Below are 20856 nucleotides of genomic sequence, written 5' to 3' on the forward strand. Positions count from 1 at the left end.
CAAAATGACTTTCTATTCCAGAAAAAAAGGTTAGGTCGAAAAATGCATATATATAAGACACTACATCCCGGATCTGTGAACGAAGGGTCGCCGTACTATAAACTTTCCATTTCGGGTAAAAAACGAAACAACCCAAAAGTAGACTTTACCAAATGTGGATGTTGGGCTTCGACAAGACCCACTTCGATCTACCATGGCTCAAAATGGATTGGATTCGGCCCGAGATCTATGGGGGCGAACGTACGGTCGCAGCGGACCAAACCATTGCGCGACCTGAATAGCTGGACCGGATCATGCAGGCCCGGTTTGACCGGGTGGGTTCAGGAGAATCTGGACCAATGGGCTAGAGCCTCAACTGTGGCCTAGTAGTCCTCGTCTGCGGGGACCGCTCAATCTTAAAAATGATTTATTCAATATAAGATTTATCTAATATAATTGCAATTAAAAATTTTAAAATTTTAGGTTTTGATATTCATTTTAGGTCTTGATATTCATTTGTCTTAGGATAGTATGTTTTAATTAAGAAGCAATCTATCTATTCTGAAAAAAAAAATTCTGAAAGTCAAATATATTATTCCACTATAGACATATGTTACCACTCTCTATGTACCAAATATTTACGTATTTTTTAATAAATTAAGAAGATATAAAAAATAAAATATTTATGAATCAGAATGAGGCCTAGAATAATTATATAACAAAAAACATGATTTTCTCCAAATTTATCTATATTTTATCACTCACCATAAAAAAGGGAAAAAAGGGGGGCACTTTAAGTCTTTAACACACGCTCACGGACGGGCGGCCGGCCGGGCGCGGGGGCGGGGGAATTAAGGGAAAAGGAAAGGGAAAATTTGTGATCTAATATGGAGCCCCGCAAGTGAAACTTTCCATTTTGAGGCTATTAACGAGAGTTCCTATTTCGGACTTTACCTAAAAAGGAAAGTCCCACTCAAACGGAAGGTTAAATTATCAGTTATAGGCCAAATCCAGCCCATAAGAGAAAATGGATCAAATGACGGCCCACTTACTCAAAGATGGATACGCTGTATAAATAAAGATGGATACGCTGAAACCCGGGGCCTGTCGTCTTTCGGGCTTCAGGCCTATCCCGAGGCATGAGAATTGGGCATGATCAAAGACTGTGTAGAAACCGGACCATGAACACCTTGTATTGGGCCTTATGTACAGAATCATGTTCATACTTTTTTTTAAAAAAAGTTTGCATTTGATAGTCCAGACCAACCTAAGGTTAAGAAGGACCCAACCCATACCATTCTCACACAAATAGATACCGCCTGAAAAGCAAAAATTATATTATGAAATAATGTTACAATGAAACGAAATCTTACAAATTTAGCAGAGAAAGAAACTATCAAGATAATTTGTAAGACCTTATTGAACTTGTCATGTAACACTTTTTAGCACGACTTATCATACAACAAGTCAAAATAGGTCTAAGGGTGATATTCCAAAATAGAATGGATAAATAAGTCTTAAAAATGGACATGATGTAGAAACGAGATAGACTGCCGGTGAATCGATAACAATCGTGAAACTAAAATGCTTTTTAACACATTAATAATTATTATTTAGAATAGTTGGTTGCTCCGAGGATAATCCTCCCACTACTGGAGAGATTGTGTAAATTCAAAATTAAAATATCCAAAATTGGGGATTTCAAATCCGGGGTTTCTCGACTGGACAAGAAGATCCAAGTCTATTAGTGCGAAGATCCAAGTCTACTGGCCTTCGCAGACTCAAATTTTATGGCTGGTCCGGATTCAGATCTATAATAAGCACAGATTCGGCCCAAATGTTGGACCCTATTGTTTTGTGGACCGGACTGAATCTGAAATTGTTGGCTCAATTTGTAGCAGGCCTTGTGACAAGCTATCGTACCAGCTTCCGTTCCCTTCTGCAGTGGACTTACCAAAGCCCATCTCATTCTATGCTCGGGCGCTCAGCGAGCGGGGCCACTAAGGCCATCTCACTCTATTTTCGGCCGAGAAAGGGCCTAGCCAGTCCGCCCATTATTTATATATCCAGGTCAAAATATTTAACAAAATTCGTTTTAATGGCCCAATCCAACAATCACGGACATGCATTTCATTGGGCGGAACCAGCCCATACCAGACCCCGAGGAACTTTGCACAAGATTTAGTTAGAGGAATTCGGGATTAAAATAAAGCCCAGCCCATGTCATTTCAATGGTCCGTATCATCATTCACGACCTATGCCACTATACTAATTCCCCAGTTTCCGGGCCAGGCCGGATACACAACAGCCGAAAGTCCGCAGCCTCCCAATCTTGGGCCAGTGGAGGAGTCACGTCTTTACAGGCTGGATCGGCGGCCTGATCCCCTGATGCACCATGGCTATTGCTCCAGGCTCGGGCCAAAATTAACTCCCCGATCTAAATCGAAGGAACGGGCCGGATATAGACTTTATTTGTTGAAGCCGGCCTATGAGTAGCTCGTCCAATCTTTGAACTATGGTTCGGCCTTCCGCAACAATTATTGGACTTGATTTCGGCAGCCCATCGTGAATTACTGCTCATTCTATATTTGCATTTCTAAATTTTAAAGAAAATAAAAATATACTGAGAATCGTTTAAATAAAAATGATAAACATAGACTCAACTGACAATGTCTTGATATAACTTATTATTTTAAAATTTTTTAACATTTTAATTCTTATTATTGAAAATAGTTGGTTCCCTTCAAATAAAAGTGGGGAGGGGGCAGATTTGTGCCTAACTTCTCATGAAAATTTCTATTAAATGAACTATTGATTTCATCAAATTTAATAATTTTAATTTTTATTAGTAAGTAAAATTAAAATATTTAATAGAAATAGCTGATGAGTTGTTAAATTTAATAAAATTTTTATTTAACTAATTAAAAAAACTCAATTTAGAGAAAAAGAAAAAGTAAAATTATAGTTGATGGGTCCATTTCTACCTGCGGCGTCAACGTTGGGCCCACGACTCATGATTTGAAAAGGCCTTTGTAGTTTCAAGTTTCAACGATGGTTTAAGACCGACGTCTTAACACTGTGGCCTAGATCCGTATAGCGATCAGTCTATGGAAAAATTCTAAAATGCAATGGGTATATTAGTGACGTGGCGTAACAAACCAATCAAATTAATCCTTTTAAGAATATATGTCCCATCATGATTGTAAAAAAATATTTTTATTGTACTTTTGTTTGAAAAGAAGAAATGTGATTAGCATGTTATTGATGATGTGGTGCAAGTGTGACAGCGTAGAATTCGTCCCGTCTATGGGCTACACCTGCCAAACCAATTATTATTGTTCCTTATTTCGTGCAATTTTGTGGAAGTTATGGCTCCCTTTTGTTCCCATGTGAATCCAAATTGGCCCGCACCTGCTTCAATTAGTATTATTAAATACTCCCTTACATTTAATGTGGGAGACTAACAACTACACTTAAATATTTTTCGCCTACTATTTTTTAACAGGCTAAATAGAGTGTTTGATAAATTTTTCATTCATATTGATCTCAAATATATTTATATAATTAAACTTTTCGGAGACATTAAGGGCATGTTTGTTTACATGGAAGTGAGGTGGAAGTGAGAGGGAGAAGGTGATTTCCGGTAAAAATTAATCGCTTCCGTTGTTTGGTTTGTTGTAAAAAAGGTTACAGTCGAAACTCCAGTTAACCTAAAATGACGTAATTAACTTTGGCTAAAGGGTATATTTATTTCACATAAACTGGACTTTGGGTTAAAATGGACATTGGACTGAAGTAGAGTTTGGTAAAAATTATTTCTTTCCCGCTGTTTGTTTGTAGTTATGAAAGTGAAATTTTATTCATTCTACTCTTTGTTTGGTAGGAAGTGTGTGATATAAAATTATAATTTATATATAAATAATAAATATTTTAATAAGTAAAAATAATATAATTATATTTTTATATAATTAAAATTTAATTTAAAACAACTAAATTATTTTTATACATAAATTATGATAATATAATAATAAAATTATAAAAGTAAAAAATACTAATACTTAATTAATCAATTTATATCATATTTTAATTGTACAAACTAAATAAAAAAAAATAAAACTTAACTAATCAATTTTTATCATATTTTAAATATACCAACCAAATAAAAGAGTAATTAGTAATATAATTAAATATATTAAATATAACTATCTTATCCTATTATATTATTTTATTATTTTTTCTTCACCTTTCTTCACTAGAATTTTTTTCGATTGATCATGCGCCGAAGTCAATTATATTGTTTGAGATTAACTCGAGTTTCGACCGTAATTTTTTTGCAGCGAACCAAACAACGGAAGTGGCAGTTTATGATGAAAATGACTTTCTCTTCTCCACTTTCACTTTACTTCCACCCAAACAAACATGCCCAATTATAGGCCGAAACTAATTACGGTAAAGAAAGATGAAGAAAAAATAATAAAATAATATACTAAATAAAGATAGTTATATTTAATTATAGGACTATTTTTTTTAAAAAAATTTATTTGGCATATTTACAATATAATAAGAATTTACATAAAGATAAAAAAACTTTATTGATTTATTATTAATATTCTTCAACTTTCATTCTTTTCATTTTCTTGCAATATTCTTCAACTTTCATTCTTTTCATTTTCTTGCTTATATTATATTCAAAATGATTTTCTGTGAAATTTAATTAGTTTTAATCGGCTTTCTGTTGTATAATAGCAAAATTGTCATCTAAGGCCGTCGCCGACTGGCTAAGAATTTAAACCGGCACGAGCTAATCCTCGTTCGGTTCATGATTAGACCGTCTACTGTGAAGCCCGAAATCTGTAGCATCCCAGGCTTCGGCCATTCATAGGCCTGCAAGTAGTGACAGAAAGAAAGCCGAGCTGAGTTAGGCCATGAGGCCCATAACCTTGATTGAGTTGTGCTTCAGTGGCCGCGAAAAAGCCCATTATGTGCAATTTTCGTACGACGTCCCCCGGATAAGAAACTACTAAAAACCTTCGACACTTTATTAAGCTTCTCATATAAAACTTAATTAGATAGCAAATCCAACAATATGGCTAAATAGGTCTCAAGATAGATAGAAATAAAGCTAAGAAATTAGAGAAATACTACTCGTACACTCAAAAATAGGATGTAAATTTTACGTCCCATTCATCGAAGAGCTTATACAACCCTATAGACTTTTAGCTTATACAGCCTTTTAGCATACAAAAAATCGAAATTAAGACAGATGTAAACCAAATAAATTAGAGAAATATTATCTGCACATTCAGTAACCCGATGTAAATTTTAGATCATATTCATCCAAGAGCTTAGCTTATATGATAGTTTTAGTTTTTAGTACTCAAAAAATAGGAATGTGATAAGACTAGTGTAATAATAATAAAAAAAAAACTCTGAATAAGAAGGATGTAAAATTTGCACTTACTTTTTACTTTTGAGTGTACATATTGTATTGCTCAACAAATTGTAGTTGAGAAGTCCATTTATTAGTGGAGGGCATTTCCATGCATATTGGCCAACCTTTTAGCAGATTGGGATTGATTTGGCCCGTTCATGATATTACGAATGCGTGTTTGGGCCTTGGCCCAACAAAGCGATGCTGCTGAGGCATCCATTTGATTTTCTCCGTTCCCGCTACGTCCCTCTCATTTCGCCTCGAATCGCTCGATTCCTCCTCCGACAGAACCCTAGAGCGAGCGCCCCCTCCCCCCTCCGATCGCCTGATTCCTCCAATCGAGAAACGATAGGAGCTAAAACTCTAGGCGAGCCCCCTCGACCCCCTCCTCTGCTCTCCTATCGCCCGATTCCTCCAATCGTTAAACCGTAGAGCGTATCCAGTTTGGTTGCTCTATCATTGGTGGGCGACATTACTCCCCATCGGAGCGAGGATTCTAAGAAGAGGTAATCTATTCACATCTGTTCATCGATTTTCAAATCCTTCATTTCAATTCTTAGTTGCTTTATCTATCTGGCTATTTTACGATTTGCTTTTGTTTCTTCTGAATATACGATGGAATCTGCGATCTTCATGTTTTGATACGTATATCTTTTCAGTATTTTATTGAAGAGTAGTTAGGATTCAATTGAGTCCGATGAAGTGATTGCGGTGATCTATTGATGAGAACGAGCTTCAAGAGACTGGTTATTTCGATGATGGCACCTGAGAGGATACCATGGGGCTGCTAGATCAGATGAACATAATGTTGAACGCCAACACGGCTAAGGTCAAATCCTCTTTTCCTTACCTATTTCTCTTTCGTGCTTCTACTATGCGCACAGTTTTAGATGTCGACTCTTCTTAGAGAAAGTTTAAAGTAAGAATATCAGAACTACATTCATTTTCTTCATCTTCCTTCTGCTTGCACACATCCAGTAACTCAGAGGTAACGTTAGTTTAGGCAACATAAACTTGGGGCTACTTCTTTGATGGTGATGGATTTCTTAAAATGTCAAGCATGCATGGATCTTTGATAGGTGGTCATCTCTTACCAATTTTAGGGCACGTTTGGTTCGCACTATGAAAGATTACTAGGAGTAAAAAGATATTCGAGAATGTTATTCCTATTCATCCTATTACTAAGAATGTGACATTCATGTGTTTGGTTCGCACGGTTATATTATTTAGTCATGTTATTTACATTTACAAAAAATATACAATTAATTTATTTATTTTTTTAATTAATTTTAGATAATGCTATCAAAAATTTCAACATCTTTTTAGAAAAAATGGAGAGAAAATATAGGTTAGAGAGAGAGAGCATAATTAAATAATAGGAAGAAAAATAGAGTCAAGATTAGAGGGAGTGAGGGAGTTGAAATTTTAGAAAAAGAGGGGGAGAGAGAGCTTAGTTTAGAGAGAGAAAAATAGTTGAAGTTTAGAGAGAAAAAGATAAATTTAGAGAGAGATATGAGGTTAGAGTGTAAAGGATAATAATAGTAACTAGCCGGCGGGTAGGGAGAAAGAAAGAGATTAGACATATTATGATTACCCAATTCATTACTATGAGGATACCCACTCTCCCGCAAGGGAATGAAATTAGTACTTCGGGATGAATCTCATTCCCAAGTGAATCTAATATTACTAACTAGATTACTTAGTGCCTTTAGCCAAACACCGTCATATTTTTTTATTCCCATTGCATTATTAGGAATCTTAAAAAGATAGCGCGAACCAAACGCACCCTTAAATCCATCCTATGGTTCCTTTTGGGGTCACCGGGGAATAAATATGAAGCTCCGAACTGGACATTGGTTTTGCTTTTGAATAAATGTTGCTATTGATTCCAGCATAATATTATCCAAAATTTTGCCACTTAGAACTAGAAGTGGCAAGATGTTGTCATTCAAAATTTTTCTTTCTCATGCAAACTCTTTTTCTTTTCTTTTTTTCCCCCCACTTTCCTTTTGTTGTTGTTTTGTCTCCTTTGATACAAATTTTCTTATTTTGATGCTTCTCTCGCCTATCTGATGTTGAGCTTCGTTAATTTGTGTTTGAACTTCATTTTTTTTTTCTGCTTATGTTTCGTTTTTTGTCCTTTAATTAATTGATTTCCATCCGAAACTCTTATACTTTTTCCTAGTTTTCAATCTTTTATTTGCTTTTTAATTTATATTGATGTTTCTTGATGCACATTTTGTTTCTTAAGAGTGATTTATGTGTAGTGCCATGGACAATTTTCTATGCTAGTATAAGTGATTGTTCCTAACATTATGTACGAAATTGTGTTCCAATATTTTTGGTATGATCTTTTTTCAGTGCTATTTTATTTCATAATATATTTAATGTTTTGCATTAACCTGATCTCTCTGTTTTTGTTATTTTACTTCATTTCTTATCTCCTTTTCTTTTGTTTTCCTTTTTTTATTTCTGTTCTTGTTCTTTTCTATTTCCTGCCTTTATTTGCTCTCTCCTGTGGGTGATACAATAATCCTTTAGTGCAAAGCTAACAAGTTAATACACTATTTTTTTTCATGGTCAATGATGGATTTTGCTTTATTAGTTTTTCGCCCAGATTTTTAGTCTTTGTTATGTTGTTTTTACTTGAATTACTTTTCCAATTCTTGTTATTATTACCATTCAACCGTAGTATAATGTACTTTCTCTTATGTCAGACTCCAGTCAAAAGTCTTTTGGGAACTTAGGGAAGCAGAGTTCCTCTCCTTTTTCTTCCTTTAACAAGTTTCTAATCTTCTTATATAACTTTTTTCCCATCAATTCTTGTTTTTGGTTATTATTTTATTTCTTTCAATTGTGCTATTTTCTGTCTTTTCTCCTAGTTTTTTGCATTGAATTTCCTTTGTCCTTATATTTTTAATGTCCTAATGCGGTCCTTTATGGTATCCAATATCCTCATAATTTCCTACTGTTCATACTGTAATTTTCCATAGCACTTTCTCTCTTTAAATACTTAAATTCAAATTGTTGTTTGAAAGAACCTTTTTGGGACTAAACTCTTCTATTTTTCTCCCTTTGGGTTCTCTTTCTTGCAATATTTTTGTTGTTTGCTGATCAAAGTTTGGCTATATTTCTGTAGTTTTTGTTTTCTTCCATTATTTGCTATTTTAAATTTATTACTACTTATTCACTCTTGTCTATTTCATATTTGTTTTGATGTTATTTTAATTTATATTAGGTTTTTATGACTGACTTATCTGTACTATTACGGACAAAGTTTTCTATGTTAGTTGCGTAAGTAGTATTGCACACCATCTGTGAGAAACATGTTCAAATATTTGTTATAGATTTCTTTAAGTCCAACTTTCTATATGTTATTTGATGCAGAAATGGCTTTAGGATGTGGAATCCACTAGAGTAACATAGTGTCACTGTTTGGAGTTGCATTTATGGATACCATTTTGACAACTTAGTCTAATAAATATCCCTTGAAAGCTATTAATAATCACCAATACTCGCTAAAAAATTAACAATTATCATGATTGTTTTAGCACTAATTATCCATCTAAATGTAAAACTTGCTAAATGATTTCGAAATACATATTTACCTTTTTTTTTTAATCCTTTATTTATTTTGCAGTACAATTTTTACTCTTTCCAATAAATGATTTTGATTTTATTTTAACCGGGATCTCTGAAATTTTGAATCCAAAAGACGAGAAATCCAAAAAATTGGGCAGCATTTGCTTACGCCCTAATAATCTCTCCTATTATGATGGCTTTTACAAACTTGTTATCAGATTTGGGCCATTTGGCTTGCCTTGACTGGCCCACAAACTTAGAGGGATGAATTTGGGCTTTCTCCATTCGGTTCCTCGTATCAGAAACTAGGCCTTCCTCATTCCAAATGCTGTCGTCTTCCGTCTCCTCAGTTCGTCCCCTCATTTTGTCTCTAATTGTTTAGTTACTCCAATCAACAAACTGGAGTAAATCCATCTTTGCCTTTTGAAGGCTTCGTTAAATCCTCCAATGAACAAGCCTTAGGACTAGTTAGATCATGTGTGTAGAACCTCAGCTCAAGTGGAGGCCGAGATAGGTTCTCGTCGGTGTTAGGGTTTCTGATCGGAAGAGCTAATCGTTCTGCTTTCTTTCATCGATCATGAAATTCCTTTCAATCTAGTACTTAGTTGCTAAATCTGTTTGGCCATCTCCCAATTTCCTTTTGATTTTTGTAATTCTTTGATGGAATCCACATTCTTCGTGATTCGATATGTATCTTTGTCAGTATTTTCTTGCAGATACCACAAAACCCTTCATTTAGGCACCACTGTGAAACTATCTAAGGTTGAACCTGACTACCTGAGGAGGAATTAGGAAACAAATGGAAGTTAAAGGAAGAGAACTAGAGAAGAGGGAAGCTAGGGTGACCCTGTCAAAATTTTTCTCACACAACCGAGATTCATGTTATCAATCAAGATTATTCTGCAAGCTATCATCGCGGTTCATACTCGAAGAGGATGAGGATGATTTTTTTGTTTTCGTGCTTTTTTCCTCATTTTCTCGGAATATATTTTCAAGATGCATTAGATGGTGAGGACAATACGGAATTTGTTGCTCAATCTCTCATTCCTACCTGTTACATTTCAAATTCTTACTCATTGTACATCCTTGATGAAAGGCTCATTTATATGTTGAATCTGCTGCAATCAACGGATCCAGTGCAATTGTTTCAATCCTCTCAATGCTAAGAACCATCCGCACTTTTAAGGCCAACGTGTCGAATCTTGCGAGTTCATGCTGTTAGCAAGATTCTGTCTCTCTTCTTTTGTGCTCTCTCTTCTCCTTAATTTCACAATCTAATTCGTTTTCCACTTCATCTCTTTAATTTGACGATTTGCTTGTTTTCGGCTGTGACTGCCCATACGGGCCTCTCTCAGGATTCAGGAACAAGATGGAAACATGAACTTAGAGCCCTTTGCCTACAGTGAAGGCGACTTGATTGTAAGGACATGGCGCGCGTATGGCCGTATGCTGAACGCGTGCGATCTGGACCAGAGCCGGAGATGGGCTTAGTATTTCTCTTTCTTTTATTAAGAAGAGATAAGGAGACTAGATTGACTCTTTGGTTCAGTTTGTTTAGGAAGGAGTGCAAAAAAGAACAGGAGAGGAGAGAAATAAGTCGTAAGGGAGTATAAGATTTATACTTTATGACTACGTTTGATTCGGGTATATAAGTAAATATTGCTTATTTCAAAAATAAGTACAAGTTGAGGTATAATCAAGAACTAGATCAATTTTGTATTTGGATAAAAATTAATTTGTTCATAGAAATAAGATAAATGGTATTTGGATAGTTAGATTAGAACATAGGAAATAAAAATTATAATTTAAATTAAAAACATTTTATCTAATTAATTAACATCAAAATATTAATTAAAAATAATTCAATAAACTAATAAATTTATTAGATTTGAAGATAATAATAAATTAATAAATTAATAAATTAATAAATATAAATATTAGTTAATTAATACATTAATTAATTACTTTACTATTTAAACAATAGCTAATGACTTAAATACATTAATTAGATTAATTAATAATTTAATACCTAGTTAAAATTAGATAGAATTTTAATTAACCTTGTTCCCACAAGCTTGTTCCAGGGAGGAGGGTGGAACTGTTGTTTCAAGGTTATACCAAATTATACCCCTTTATTTTAGGGGTAGGAGAACTACTATACTCGGGTGGGAAAAATAGCCTAAATCCCTCCAAAGCCTAACAAAGATATCAAAAGGGGAAAGACATTTACTAGCTTTTCAATAGCAATCCTTTGCAAAACCTAACAAAGATATCAAAAGGAGAAAGACATTGACTAGCTTTTCAATAGCAAATCCCTCAAAAAGATAAAGAAGATTTCAAAAGGGGAAAGACATCTTCCACTCCCTTTTGTCTATTCCTTTGAAGGTAGATATGTGCAGGGAAATTTTCCCAAAAAATAGGACCTCTGATTTGACTGCTGCGCCCAGGAGTGCAATGGTGCAAATTCGAACACCATTGTGGGCGTTTCTGTTGAAATTGTTTAGTTTTGTGCCAACAAGTCTATGCAGTGGTATTTTTTTTTTTCTTTTGATGCTGATGATTCAAAGGCCTTGAATTTTGGTTCTTCACCGCTGAGTTTCAAAATGTATGCCATAAGTTAATGTAATTAGGCACAAATTAGAAATGTTAAGAAACTCTGTGAGAGAATTTGATGACTTCCCCATTCAAGAACACAACAGTTCATAATAATGCTACTACAATATATGGCATACCATATCTTTTCGCAAGGAATGTAGCAATGAAAATTTAGAAATGATTAACAAGATGGAAGATAATAAATTATCCCCACTAAAAAGATTATTTCTCCATGACCATTCATGTCTATATTCTTCTCGGTAGAGGTGCTCCTTGGCATTTTCTCTCTAAACTCAAATTAAGGGGGAAAAAAAGAAAAAGAAAAAGTATTTTCCCAAAAGAAGAATTTTCTCTCCATGATCCAATTCAAAAGAGACCGTTTAGGCCCTCAAATTATAGAGAAACAAAAAATTGATTTGTTGGAGAAAAAAGCAAAATTTTGAAAATACTGCCACCATGGTGATTGCATCCAACTAAGTTCAACAACTGGTTGTTAAAACTTTTGTAAAGAGAGTCGACCCATACTTTTTCTCTGTTCATGAAAAATTGGATAGGATATTTTTCTGGTTTCATTTATCACTAGTGAAGGGGCTCGCGCTTAAACTATATAAATAATTAATAATTAAATAACATTAAATATTTTTTTTGTGTATATCACTTGTCACACCTACCAAAGGTTCTTCTTGGCGGTGGGGATGGAACCGGCGATGCCTTCTCTGGCGCCAATGATAGGCAATGATTTAGAGGAAAAGATGAGGGATGGAGAGGTGAGGATTGTAGACGGTGATAGATCGTTTTGATGAATTAATTAAAAGTTTGATGGAGAAAAGGAGAAGGTCGATGATAAATTAATTAAAAATAGAAATATAAGGATTATATATGATTATGGCTAGGGGAAGGTCATGATGAATTAATTAGAAATAGAAATATGAATATTATAATTGGCAGTGAGAGGTGGAGGAAAGGGAAAGGGGAAGGGTTACGATGAATTAATTAGAAATAGAAAGGTGGAGATCATATATGGCTATGAAATATTTAAATATATTAATTAAAGTTTTAATATTAGGATCGTTTATATGTATCAATTAGATATATTAATTAAAAACTCTATGGAGGAAGGGTAAAGATCACATGGGTTGAGGTGAAGAAAAATTTGATATATGGAGAAAAAATATTGAGGATTTGTATAGTTTAATAGATAGCGTTGTTTTGATCTATGGTACCTACGAAAACCGGAAACGAATCGGATGGTGAAATGAGGAGAGGAATGGCTGTTTTTAAAATACCCATTTATTGGGCACCGACGTTAGTCCTCACGCCCCAATCCCATCTGATATATATTCCCATAAGGTTAAATTCGCCAATTAAATATTTGTTGGATGTGGGAAGCTGCAATATTGGAAAATTTTGTTCGACACGCTTTACTCACGTCAAATTAAATTTATCCACTTGTGGCAAAATCCAACAACTTTTGATTAATTTCTTTGTGGATGAGTTTTTCACTTTTTCTATGTTGTTGTAGAGTTTTTTGCTTAGACTTTACTCCTCTTTTATTTAGTGAATATTGGATAATACTTACACTGAAGTTGCAAGATTATTCGAATTTCAACTTATAATTATACAAAAATATTGGTCTTTAGACTTTGCTATGTTAGGAAAGTTCACAAAACTTACAAATTTCACCCTCTTAAACCTTCTATTTTGTATAGCTCTTTTTTTTTGCGGCTGAGGCTTAGTTTAGTATTGATGTTCATCTGACGTTATTAGATAAAATAGAGTTGGGGTAAAAGCATATAGGGATATCTTTCTACGTTTTACTGTGGGATCATAAAAATATATTGTAACTTATCGCAACATACGGAATGCAATATTATGTATGAAAATAAATAGAGTTTTTTTATTGTACTTTTTCACCGCACATAACGTAATTTTCTCACAATTCGAAATGAAACCCGAGGCGGTCACAAATTGCTTTGTACCTTGCTACTTAATAGGAGCCTATTTCAAAGTGCATGTCATGTGCTAGAATATCTTAGTATATTAGGTTTTTTAGGCTAAACTTCAAATTGCCTCCCTTTGTTATAACTCATTTTTATTTTGTCGTGCAGTAATATAAAAGGTGTCACTTTACATCATTGTGCTTTAGCTTACTTCTATTTTGTCATTTGTAATTCAAAAAAATTGCACTTACTTCCTATGGTTTAGTGTATTTTTTACTTTATCACCATATAATTTTTGTAAAATTTTCATTTTAACCCCTAATTGACATTTAATTTTTCAGTAAAATAAAAAATAAATCATAAAAGAACAAAGTAAAATTTTTTAAACTAGAGTAGCGAAATAAAAATAAGCTAAAAATAGGGGAGCAATTTGAAGTTTACCTTTTGTTTTTATTACGTAACTTAATTTATCAATGAATAAAGTTGCCACAATCTTCTCGGCACTAAGTTTGGCTCCACACAATGACACAATGGTGGAGACAGGAGAGGGAGAGAAGAGAACGGAAGAGGAGAGAGAGAGAGAGAGAGAGAGAGAGAGAGTGATAGAGAAGAATAGATGGACTTTTTTACAAAATAATCATCTAAAATTTTATAATTTGCGAAATAATCTTATCAAATATGTATTTGACAAATTAATTCTTGAAACATAGTGAATTATTTACCGCATTCTGAAAGTTTCTAAGATCTCTTAAAGGCTGTGAATCATTTTCCGTTTTTGAAAAAGAGAAAAAATGAGGTTGTTAAAATTGTATGTAGATTATACGAAAAATTTTAAAAAAAGTGAGGTTGTTAGAATTGTGTGTGAAATATTAGAATTTTTGTTTGATTGTTAGAACTTGTATGGATAGATTATTAAAATTTTTTTGATTGTTAGGATTATATGGATATATTATAAGAGTTTTCAAATGGTTAAGATTATATGTGATGTTCGATTATTACGATTGTATGGATATAATATTAGGATCAAGGTTGTATGGATAGATTATTAAAATTTTCAGGTTGTTAAGATTATATGTGATTTGTTGAAATATTTATATGGTTGTTAGGTTTAGAAAAAGAAGCAATGAAAGGCGATGAATGATTTACCGCTTTTCTGAAATATTAGGAAAGCAGTGAATTATAAAGAGGGTGAAAATCATTTACTGTCTTTAAAAGGTCACTTTTTTAAATATAATTTTGATAAAATTATTTTGTAAATAATAAAATTTTAAAAGATTATTTTATAACAAAATCCGGAATCGATGAACCTACCCCAGCCCGAACCCCTCTTCTTTATACACATGATCTGCCAAAAAAGATCCCAAATATATTCAATCACCAACCTGATTTTTTTCGCCCCCTCTGTCTCTCTTTAACGTGTTTATTCCTGGTGGCTAATTTGTTTCTCTGTCACTACCTAAATAAATACCAAACACCAAAATGGATCCCCACCCACTCGGAAACAAAAGCATATATATATAGGGCGGAAAAAAAAGGCAAATGCGTAGCCACATAGGGGCGCGCATCTCACCTCCCTCAGTAAGCTTCTCTTCGGTCCCAACAAACCCAAAAAAATCTCTCTCTCTCTCTCTCTCCCTCTATTGCAATATTTTTTTGTGGATAATGTGTCTCATATCTTTGTGGATATTATATTACATTTTTACATATGATGGTTGTAACTTGTAAGCAGCGACCGGGGAAGGCACCGAGAAAGCGGTTGAAAAGGTCCGTTCAGTCCATGGGGCCTTCATAAATTGTACCGACGCGCATACATAGTATGGCATACGGTCTGAAATTAGCCCCGTGTAGTGTTCTCCTCCTGTGCACGGCCGAATACTGTCAGCCCGTAACATCTTAATACTTCTTCTAGCCTTTTCTGTATACATACAAAATTTGTAATTATATTATTTATTTATTTATTTATTTATAGCTTTTACATTTGCCATTCTTTTTATACTCTAAACTTTTATTTATATTTTCCATTCTATATATACTTTTGTTATAGAAGGGATTTTTTTTAAATTTTTTTTTTTATCTCTTTTACCGAATTCCCATGTATAAATACAAAAGGGAGAAAAAATAAACTTAGTTTGTTGCATTGCACGGGTAAAAAAAAAAATAATGTTCTTCATGAAAATTAGAGTTTGTAGATCCGCCAAAACTACACCAGGTCCAAAATTTTAGCCACTATTTGGTGAACTTATTTGGCGCTTGCCCAAGCAACGCTAAGGTAGAAGAAGTGCGAAAATGGAAAGAGATGCACAAAAGTTATAATTTTCGACACAGAGAAAAATATTATTAATCAACTCTAAATAAAATTAATTATATTAATTGAATGCTACGTTTATGTTTATGTAGAGACGATATCCGAATTCTATCATAATCAAAATTTAAAATTTTATCAATTTATTTAATACTTATTTAAAACTTCTAAAATCATATTCCTATTTTTTAGAAAATTACTTTTTATAGAACCATTCTAAAATCAAATAAAATTACCAAAAATAAAATTTTTAAAATTTTTAAAAAATTAATCCTAATTATTATTATTTTTTTGACTGCATCACTATTCAACTTTTCTGGTTAGCTAGGATACAGTCGGGAAACTTAGGTTCTAATTAAATAGGGTTTAGTTTGGCTGAGATTTGGTAATAATATTAGATCAGGTAATAAGATGATGTTGAACATTTTTACTTTTCATTTTTTGATGAAATCTGTATGTTAAATGCACCAGCTGTGGTTCGGACCATCAACATGTATATGTTACCCATTCATGCGAATCCGCACGTGCCTTTCCCATTTTTTGTACGGATACTGAAATTAATAGCAAAAACAATAAGACTTAGTTATATGCACTAACTATGTATGCAGATTTTGTCCATTAATCAAATTAATTCACACACAGGATGCCAGAAAACAAACCATGTCATCACGACCAAATCAGCAAAAGGCTTGCATGTTTTATTAGCTTGTGTTACGGTTGCTCCATTTTTCTGACTACAATCTATCAGGCGCAGCTATTTGTTTGCTACGTATTGGATAAATTTCTGACCAAATGTATGTTTCAAATTATTAATTAATCACTACTTGGGCTTCCTCGAACGTTTTGAGGTTTTCTATGTATCTTCTACGGTGAGTTGACTATTTAATTCGTTACATTGCTTTTACACAGGTAGCGGCAAATAATTCATAAATATTTAACTGTGATAAACCTTCGTTAATATTTAACTTTTATCAATTTCATATGTGCGCCCCAGCTTTAACTTCTAGCGGGTTATGAGATTGGTGTAAATCTTATGATTTTCGTTTTATAGTTCACAAAATTTTAAATAAATTATAGTAAAAAATTATAATATAATAAGTAAAAAATTATTATTTTTAAATAAGAAGAGTATAAAATGTGTATTCTACAATAGAATTGCTCTATTAATATCTTGCCCGTTAAGTTTTCTTTTAAGAAAAAAAAATCCACAAATAAATTCATTAAAATTTTATTCATTACAGTAAAAACATATTAGGAGGATCATGCGGGTAAATTTTTACAGTTTCCAAGATTGGAAAACTTTAGAAAACAAAGGGACCGTAACATCCCCCCACGTGGCATCCTGGCGTCTCTCTCTCCCTTCTGATTGAAACATGGTGACAATCACACAAGAGTAATAATAATAGATTAAAAGTAAAAAACGTATATTAACAAGCCTAGACTGTTAATTCATGCCGATCTGATTAATATATTTTTAAAAATTTATATTTTAATTGACATTTCTATTTGATCTTTTGATTTATTTTTTAAACTATTTTTAGTATTTTTTAAAATTCAGAATTTGAACATATTGGTTATGTTACTGAGCTTGATTTGAGTATTTTATATAATTTACATGGCTAATTCTTCGAAAAAATATTTGATGTGTTTAAATTTTATTATGGAGAAGTCCTATCAAATAATTTAAATTAAATAAATTAAAAGATTAAATATAAAATTAAATATTTTAGTACAGTCCAAAATTTAGTAATTTACCATAAATAAATTTAATAAAAAGATTTTATTGCAAAATATTGTCGATGGAGGAGGAAGCTTATCATGCCACACTTATAGTACATCATCAATAACAGCCAATTATATAATTTATTAAAAAATATATAATAAAAATATTTTTTTTATAATTATTACGTACGGAATGAATAAATCTTAACAAATTATTTACTTCGTTGGAAATGGCAGGACACCATTCAAAGAATTTTTCCTCGTCGAGAGACGAGAGTGCGACTGGAGTTTCACATAATCATCAGTTAACGGCTCTCGATCTCCTTCGGAGTTCAGACAACGCGCAGGTCGACGGCAGCTGCGGTGCATGAAAGCGACGTCACTCGCTCTTTCGTTCGCCAGCACCGCTTTGTATCGTTAACTAACGGAGCCGTGAGTTCTACAGAAAATGACGTCACCTCTCCTCTTCTGTTTGTCCGCTAATACTGAGGGAAAGGAAAAATGCAAAGCGACTGTGTCAATTTAATTAAACTTGTTGCTATATATATATTAAAAATAGCATATAAAAATAATATTATGAGATATATTAATTTAGGGGACCCCGTATAACAACAACGTCACGTTATGTCAATGGACGTGCCCTTGGGTCCCGCATCTGGTGACGTGGTTCCTCCACACCCGGCGCACGACACGATCAGCGGACAGCGGCCGACGGTGCCGATCTTTGCTGATCTCCAACGAACAGCAGACATCCGATAAATCGACCGTTAATTCAAGCGCCGTCTATATAGGTCCCGTCCGCTAGTGGGGGCCAGCTAATTAATTAACGTTATACCGGTGATTCATTAGTGTCTTTGGTGTTAGTGAGCGAGGAGGCGATCCACCGAAACCTTCCCCGAATGGATTGGGATGAAGTCGGCGTTCGAGGCTCAGCGGAATGCAGACTCTAATTGGACGGGACGAATACTTTTCACCGCTACTTGCTAACTCCCCGGGTTCGGATAAAGATGCAGCATTTCACGCGTTTGGACGTCACATGCACCACATCGTCTATTCCCTATCCCGTACGTATTAAACGCATGCCGAATACATGGTTAATTCTGGTTATGTAACGCGCAAATCAACTATATATATATGGCCTTTAGCAAATTGGATGTATATGTTAGAGAACCTAGCTTGCTTTTCCGAAGGATAAGGCCTTATCATTATTCTTTGCCAATATCATAACATATAAAACTCATGGCTCACAAAAATTACTCACGAAAAAATTATTTACGAATTTATAAGTTTTTTTTTTTTATGAGAGAATTGTCCGTATATTTATATGAGCTTCCAACGTCCTAATAAATAAGCAGAAAATTAAACAAAATTGGTTTTTGATTATTATCTTAATATAATCAGAATGTATTTCTAATTAGATTTTTAATATAAAAGTAATATTAAATTTTGTCCAATTAGACAATATAATAATCTTCGGATCAAATCTGATCATGACTCACCCGACTACGCACGTTTAACCAAATGCCAATAGATATTTAATTAATTATAAATGTTAAATACTTTGTAATTCCCCCACGTATTTACTACAACATTTAAGGCCTATGTTAGTAGAGCCCTTGCCAATTGTCTCTCGAGCAAGTGGCAAAAGATTTGATGATTGGTATCCGAGATTCAAGTTCGAATTCTAGTTGATTCACATTTTCAGCTAAGTTTATTTTTAAATAAAATAAACGAAGCGATATCGTGCTACTTATCTCTAAAAAAAAAATATAAAAAATAAAATTAGTAGAGCCCCTAAACGCGTTTAGGCTGTAATCCATTCCTTCCTATCCATCCATGTCACACCCCCATCGGCGCAAAACCCCGAACCCTTCGGTGTCACCCACGTGGTCCCCGCATGTCAGCCTCGCTGCGACAGTGACATACGACCGTTGCGAATTGTCTCGCAGGCGCCACCCCTCCCTCTCGGCCTCCCGGGTCCCGGCGTTGGCTTAGTCAAACATTAAATAAAACGGGCTCGTGAGGAGGAGGAGAGAGAGAGGGTCCTCACTCCTCACGAGAAGCATAATGCATTGTACATTTGCACCACCCACTGGCATAGCCCTGTATGTCCCACCCTGCGTACGCCCGCACGGGCAAATATCTAGGCGAGGAGCCAGATCATCGCCACGTCGTCGCCATCTCAGAACGACGGACGACAGTGATGGGGCGTACCACCGCAGCACTCTTTGTGGGCGATGGCGCATACAGATTACAGATACAGTGCCACCTCCTCACCGCACTCAATACGAATTTTGGCACTTTCGCGCCTACCCGCTCTCTCCTTTCTGGGGGCTAATTTAACCCTACCAGGGTTAGAATTTCTTAACCCTACCAGGGTTGGAAAGTCGACCCTAGGGTTAGTTTCGGGCCTTTAAAAGGCGGTGCGGTGCGCTCCTCTTTACCACCACCCATTTCCCGTCGTCCCTCTCGTCTCCTCTCCTTGTACGTGCTCATTACTCTGGTGTGTATGCCTCTCCATTGCATGGTCGCTCCCATATTCTTCTTCTTCTTCTCCGTCTTTTAATTTATTCTTCCTATTTTCGCTCAATTTTGGTGGCGATTTCTTCGCTATTCGTCAAGGTACGCAAGACCGTAATTTCGATCACAATCTCTTGTGTGATAATTAACCGTCGTAATTGGTTTAATTGGGTTCGGAATTGATCGATTTGTTGGGTATCGGTCGGTCGGTCGGTCGGTCGGTCGGTCGTGGCAGGGCTTTTGGAAAAATTAATTAACTGAGGATGGAGGCGGAGACCGGGGAATTCACCTTCATGAACGGGGTTATGGTGGCCCGCAACGCGCTGCCGCGGATCCAAACGCGCGGCGGCGGCGACGCGAAATCGAAGAAAGAGGAGAACGACAACGGGATGTGCCATGACGACAGCGGTCCCACTGTGAAGGCGCAGACGATCGACGAGCTCCACTCGCTGCAGCGGAAGCGATCGGCGCCCACCACCCCCAGGCGCCGCCGCCACCGCGTTCGCCACCATCTCCGAGGAGGACCGCGAGAAGATCCAGCTCCTATCCATCAGGTCAAAATCCGTTTTAACCCCTTTTTCCCTCTCGATGTTTAACCGATTTACATATTAATCATCTACTAATTAGTTTACTTATGATGGGTGATTAATTAATAATGTTTAATTCACGACAAATGCGTTGAAAGAGAATGGATGGGACATGTGAGGACGGTGGCGGCGGGAGAGCCGTCCGATGGACTGTTTTGATGCGGGACCGTAGATTTTCGGGAGATTTTGTAGATCCTT

At 34.9% G+C, this 20856-nt stretch overlaps 1 protein-coding gene and 1 long non-coding RNA gene across 3 annotated transcripts; both read left to right on the forward strand.

The window, feature by feature from the left end:
• LOC109714505 lies at positions 5659-10771 on the forward strand. The gene is made up of 3 exons (XR_002217394.1): positions 5659-5916; positions 6070-6239; positions 10348-10771. It is a non-coding gene; the product is annotated as an uncharacterized LOC109714505 (long non-coding RNA).
• On the forward strand, positions 19911-20772 carry LOC109714503 (phosphoenolpyruvate carboxykinase (ATP)-like). 2 transcript variants are annotated; one of them, XM_020239175.1, is made up of 2 exons: positions 19911-20054; positions 20307-20772. In XM_020239175.1, exon 2 carries the CDS (start codon positions 20335-20337, stop codon positions 20665-20667), a length of 333 nt encoding a protein of 110 aa, XP_020094764.1. In that variant the 5' UTR covers positions 19911-20054; positions 20307-20334; the 3' UTR covers positions 20668-20772. The 2 variants fall into 2 exon arrangements, with proteins under 2 accessions (XP_020094764.1, XP_020094765.1); XM_020239176.1 differs by having other exon boundaries at positions 19982-20173.

Source organism: Ananas comosus, linkage group 8 (assembly GCF_001540865.1).
Source record: "Ananas comosus cultivar F153 linkage group 8, ASM154086v1, whole genome shotgun sequence".
Taxonomy (NCBI): Eukaryota; Viridiplantae; Streptophyta; class Magnoliopsida; order Poales; family Bromeliaceae; genus Ananas; species Ananas comosus.

Bases quoted from the DNA above. Each gene is read 5' to 3' on its own strand.
- LOC109714503 (XM_020239175.1), top strand. From the start codon at position 20,335: ATGGAGGCGGAGACCGGGGAATTCACCTTCATGAACGGGGTTATGGTG.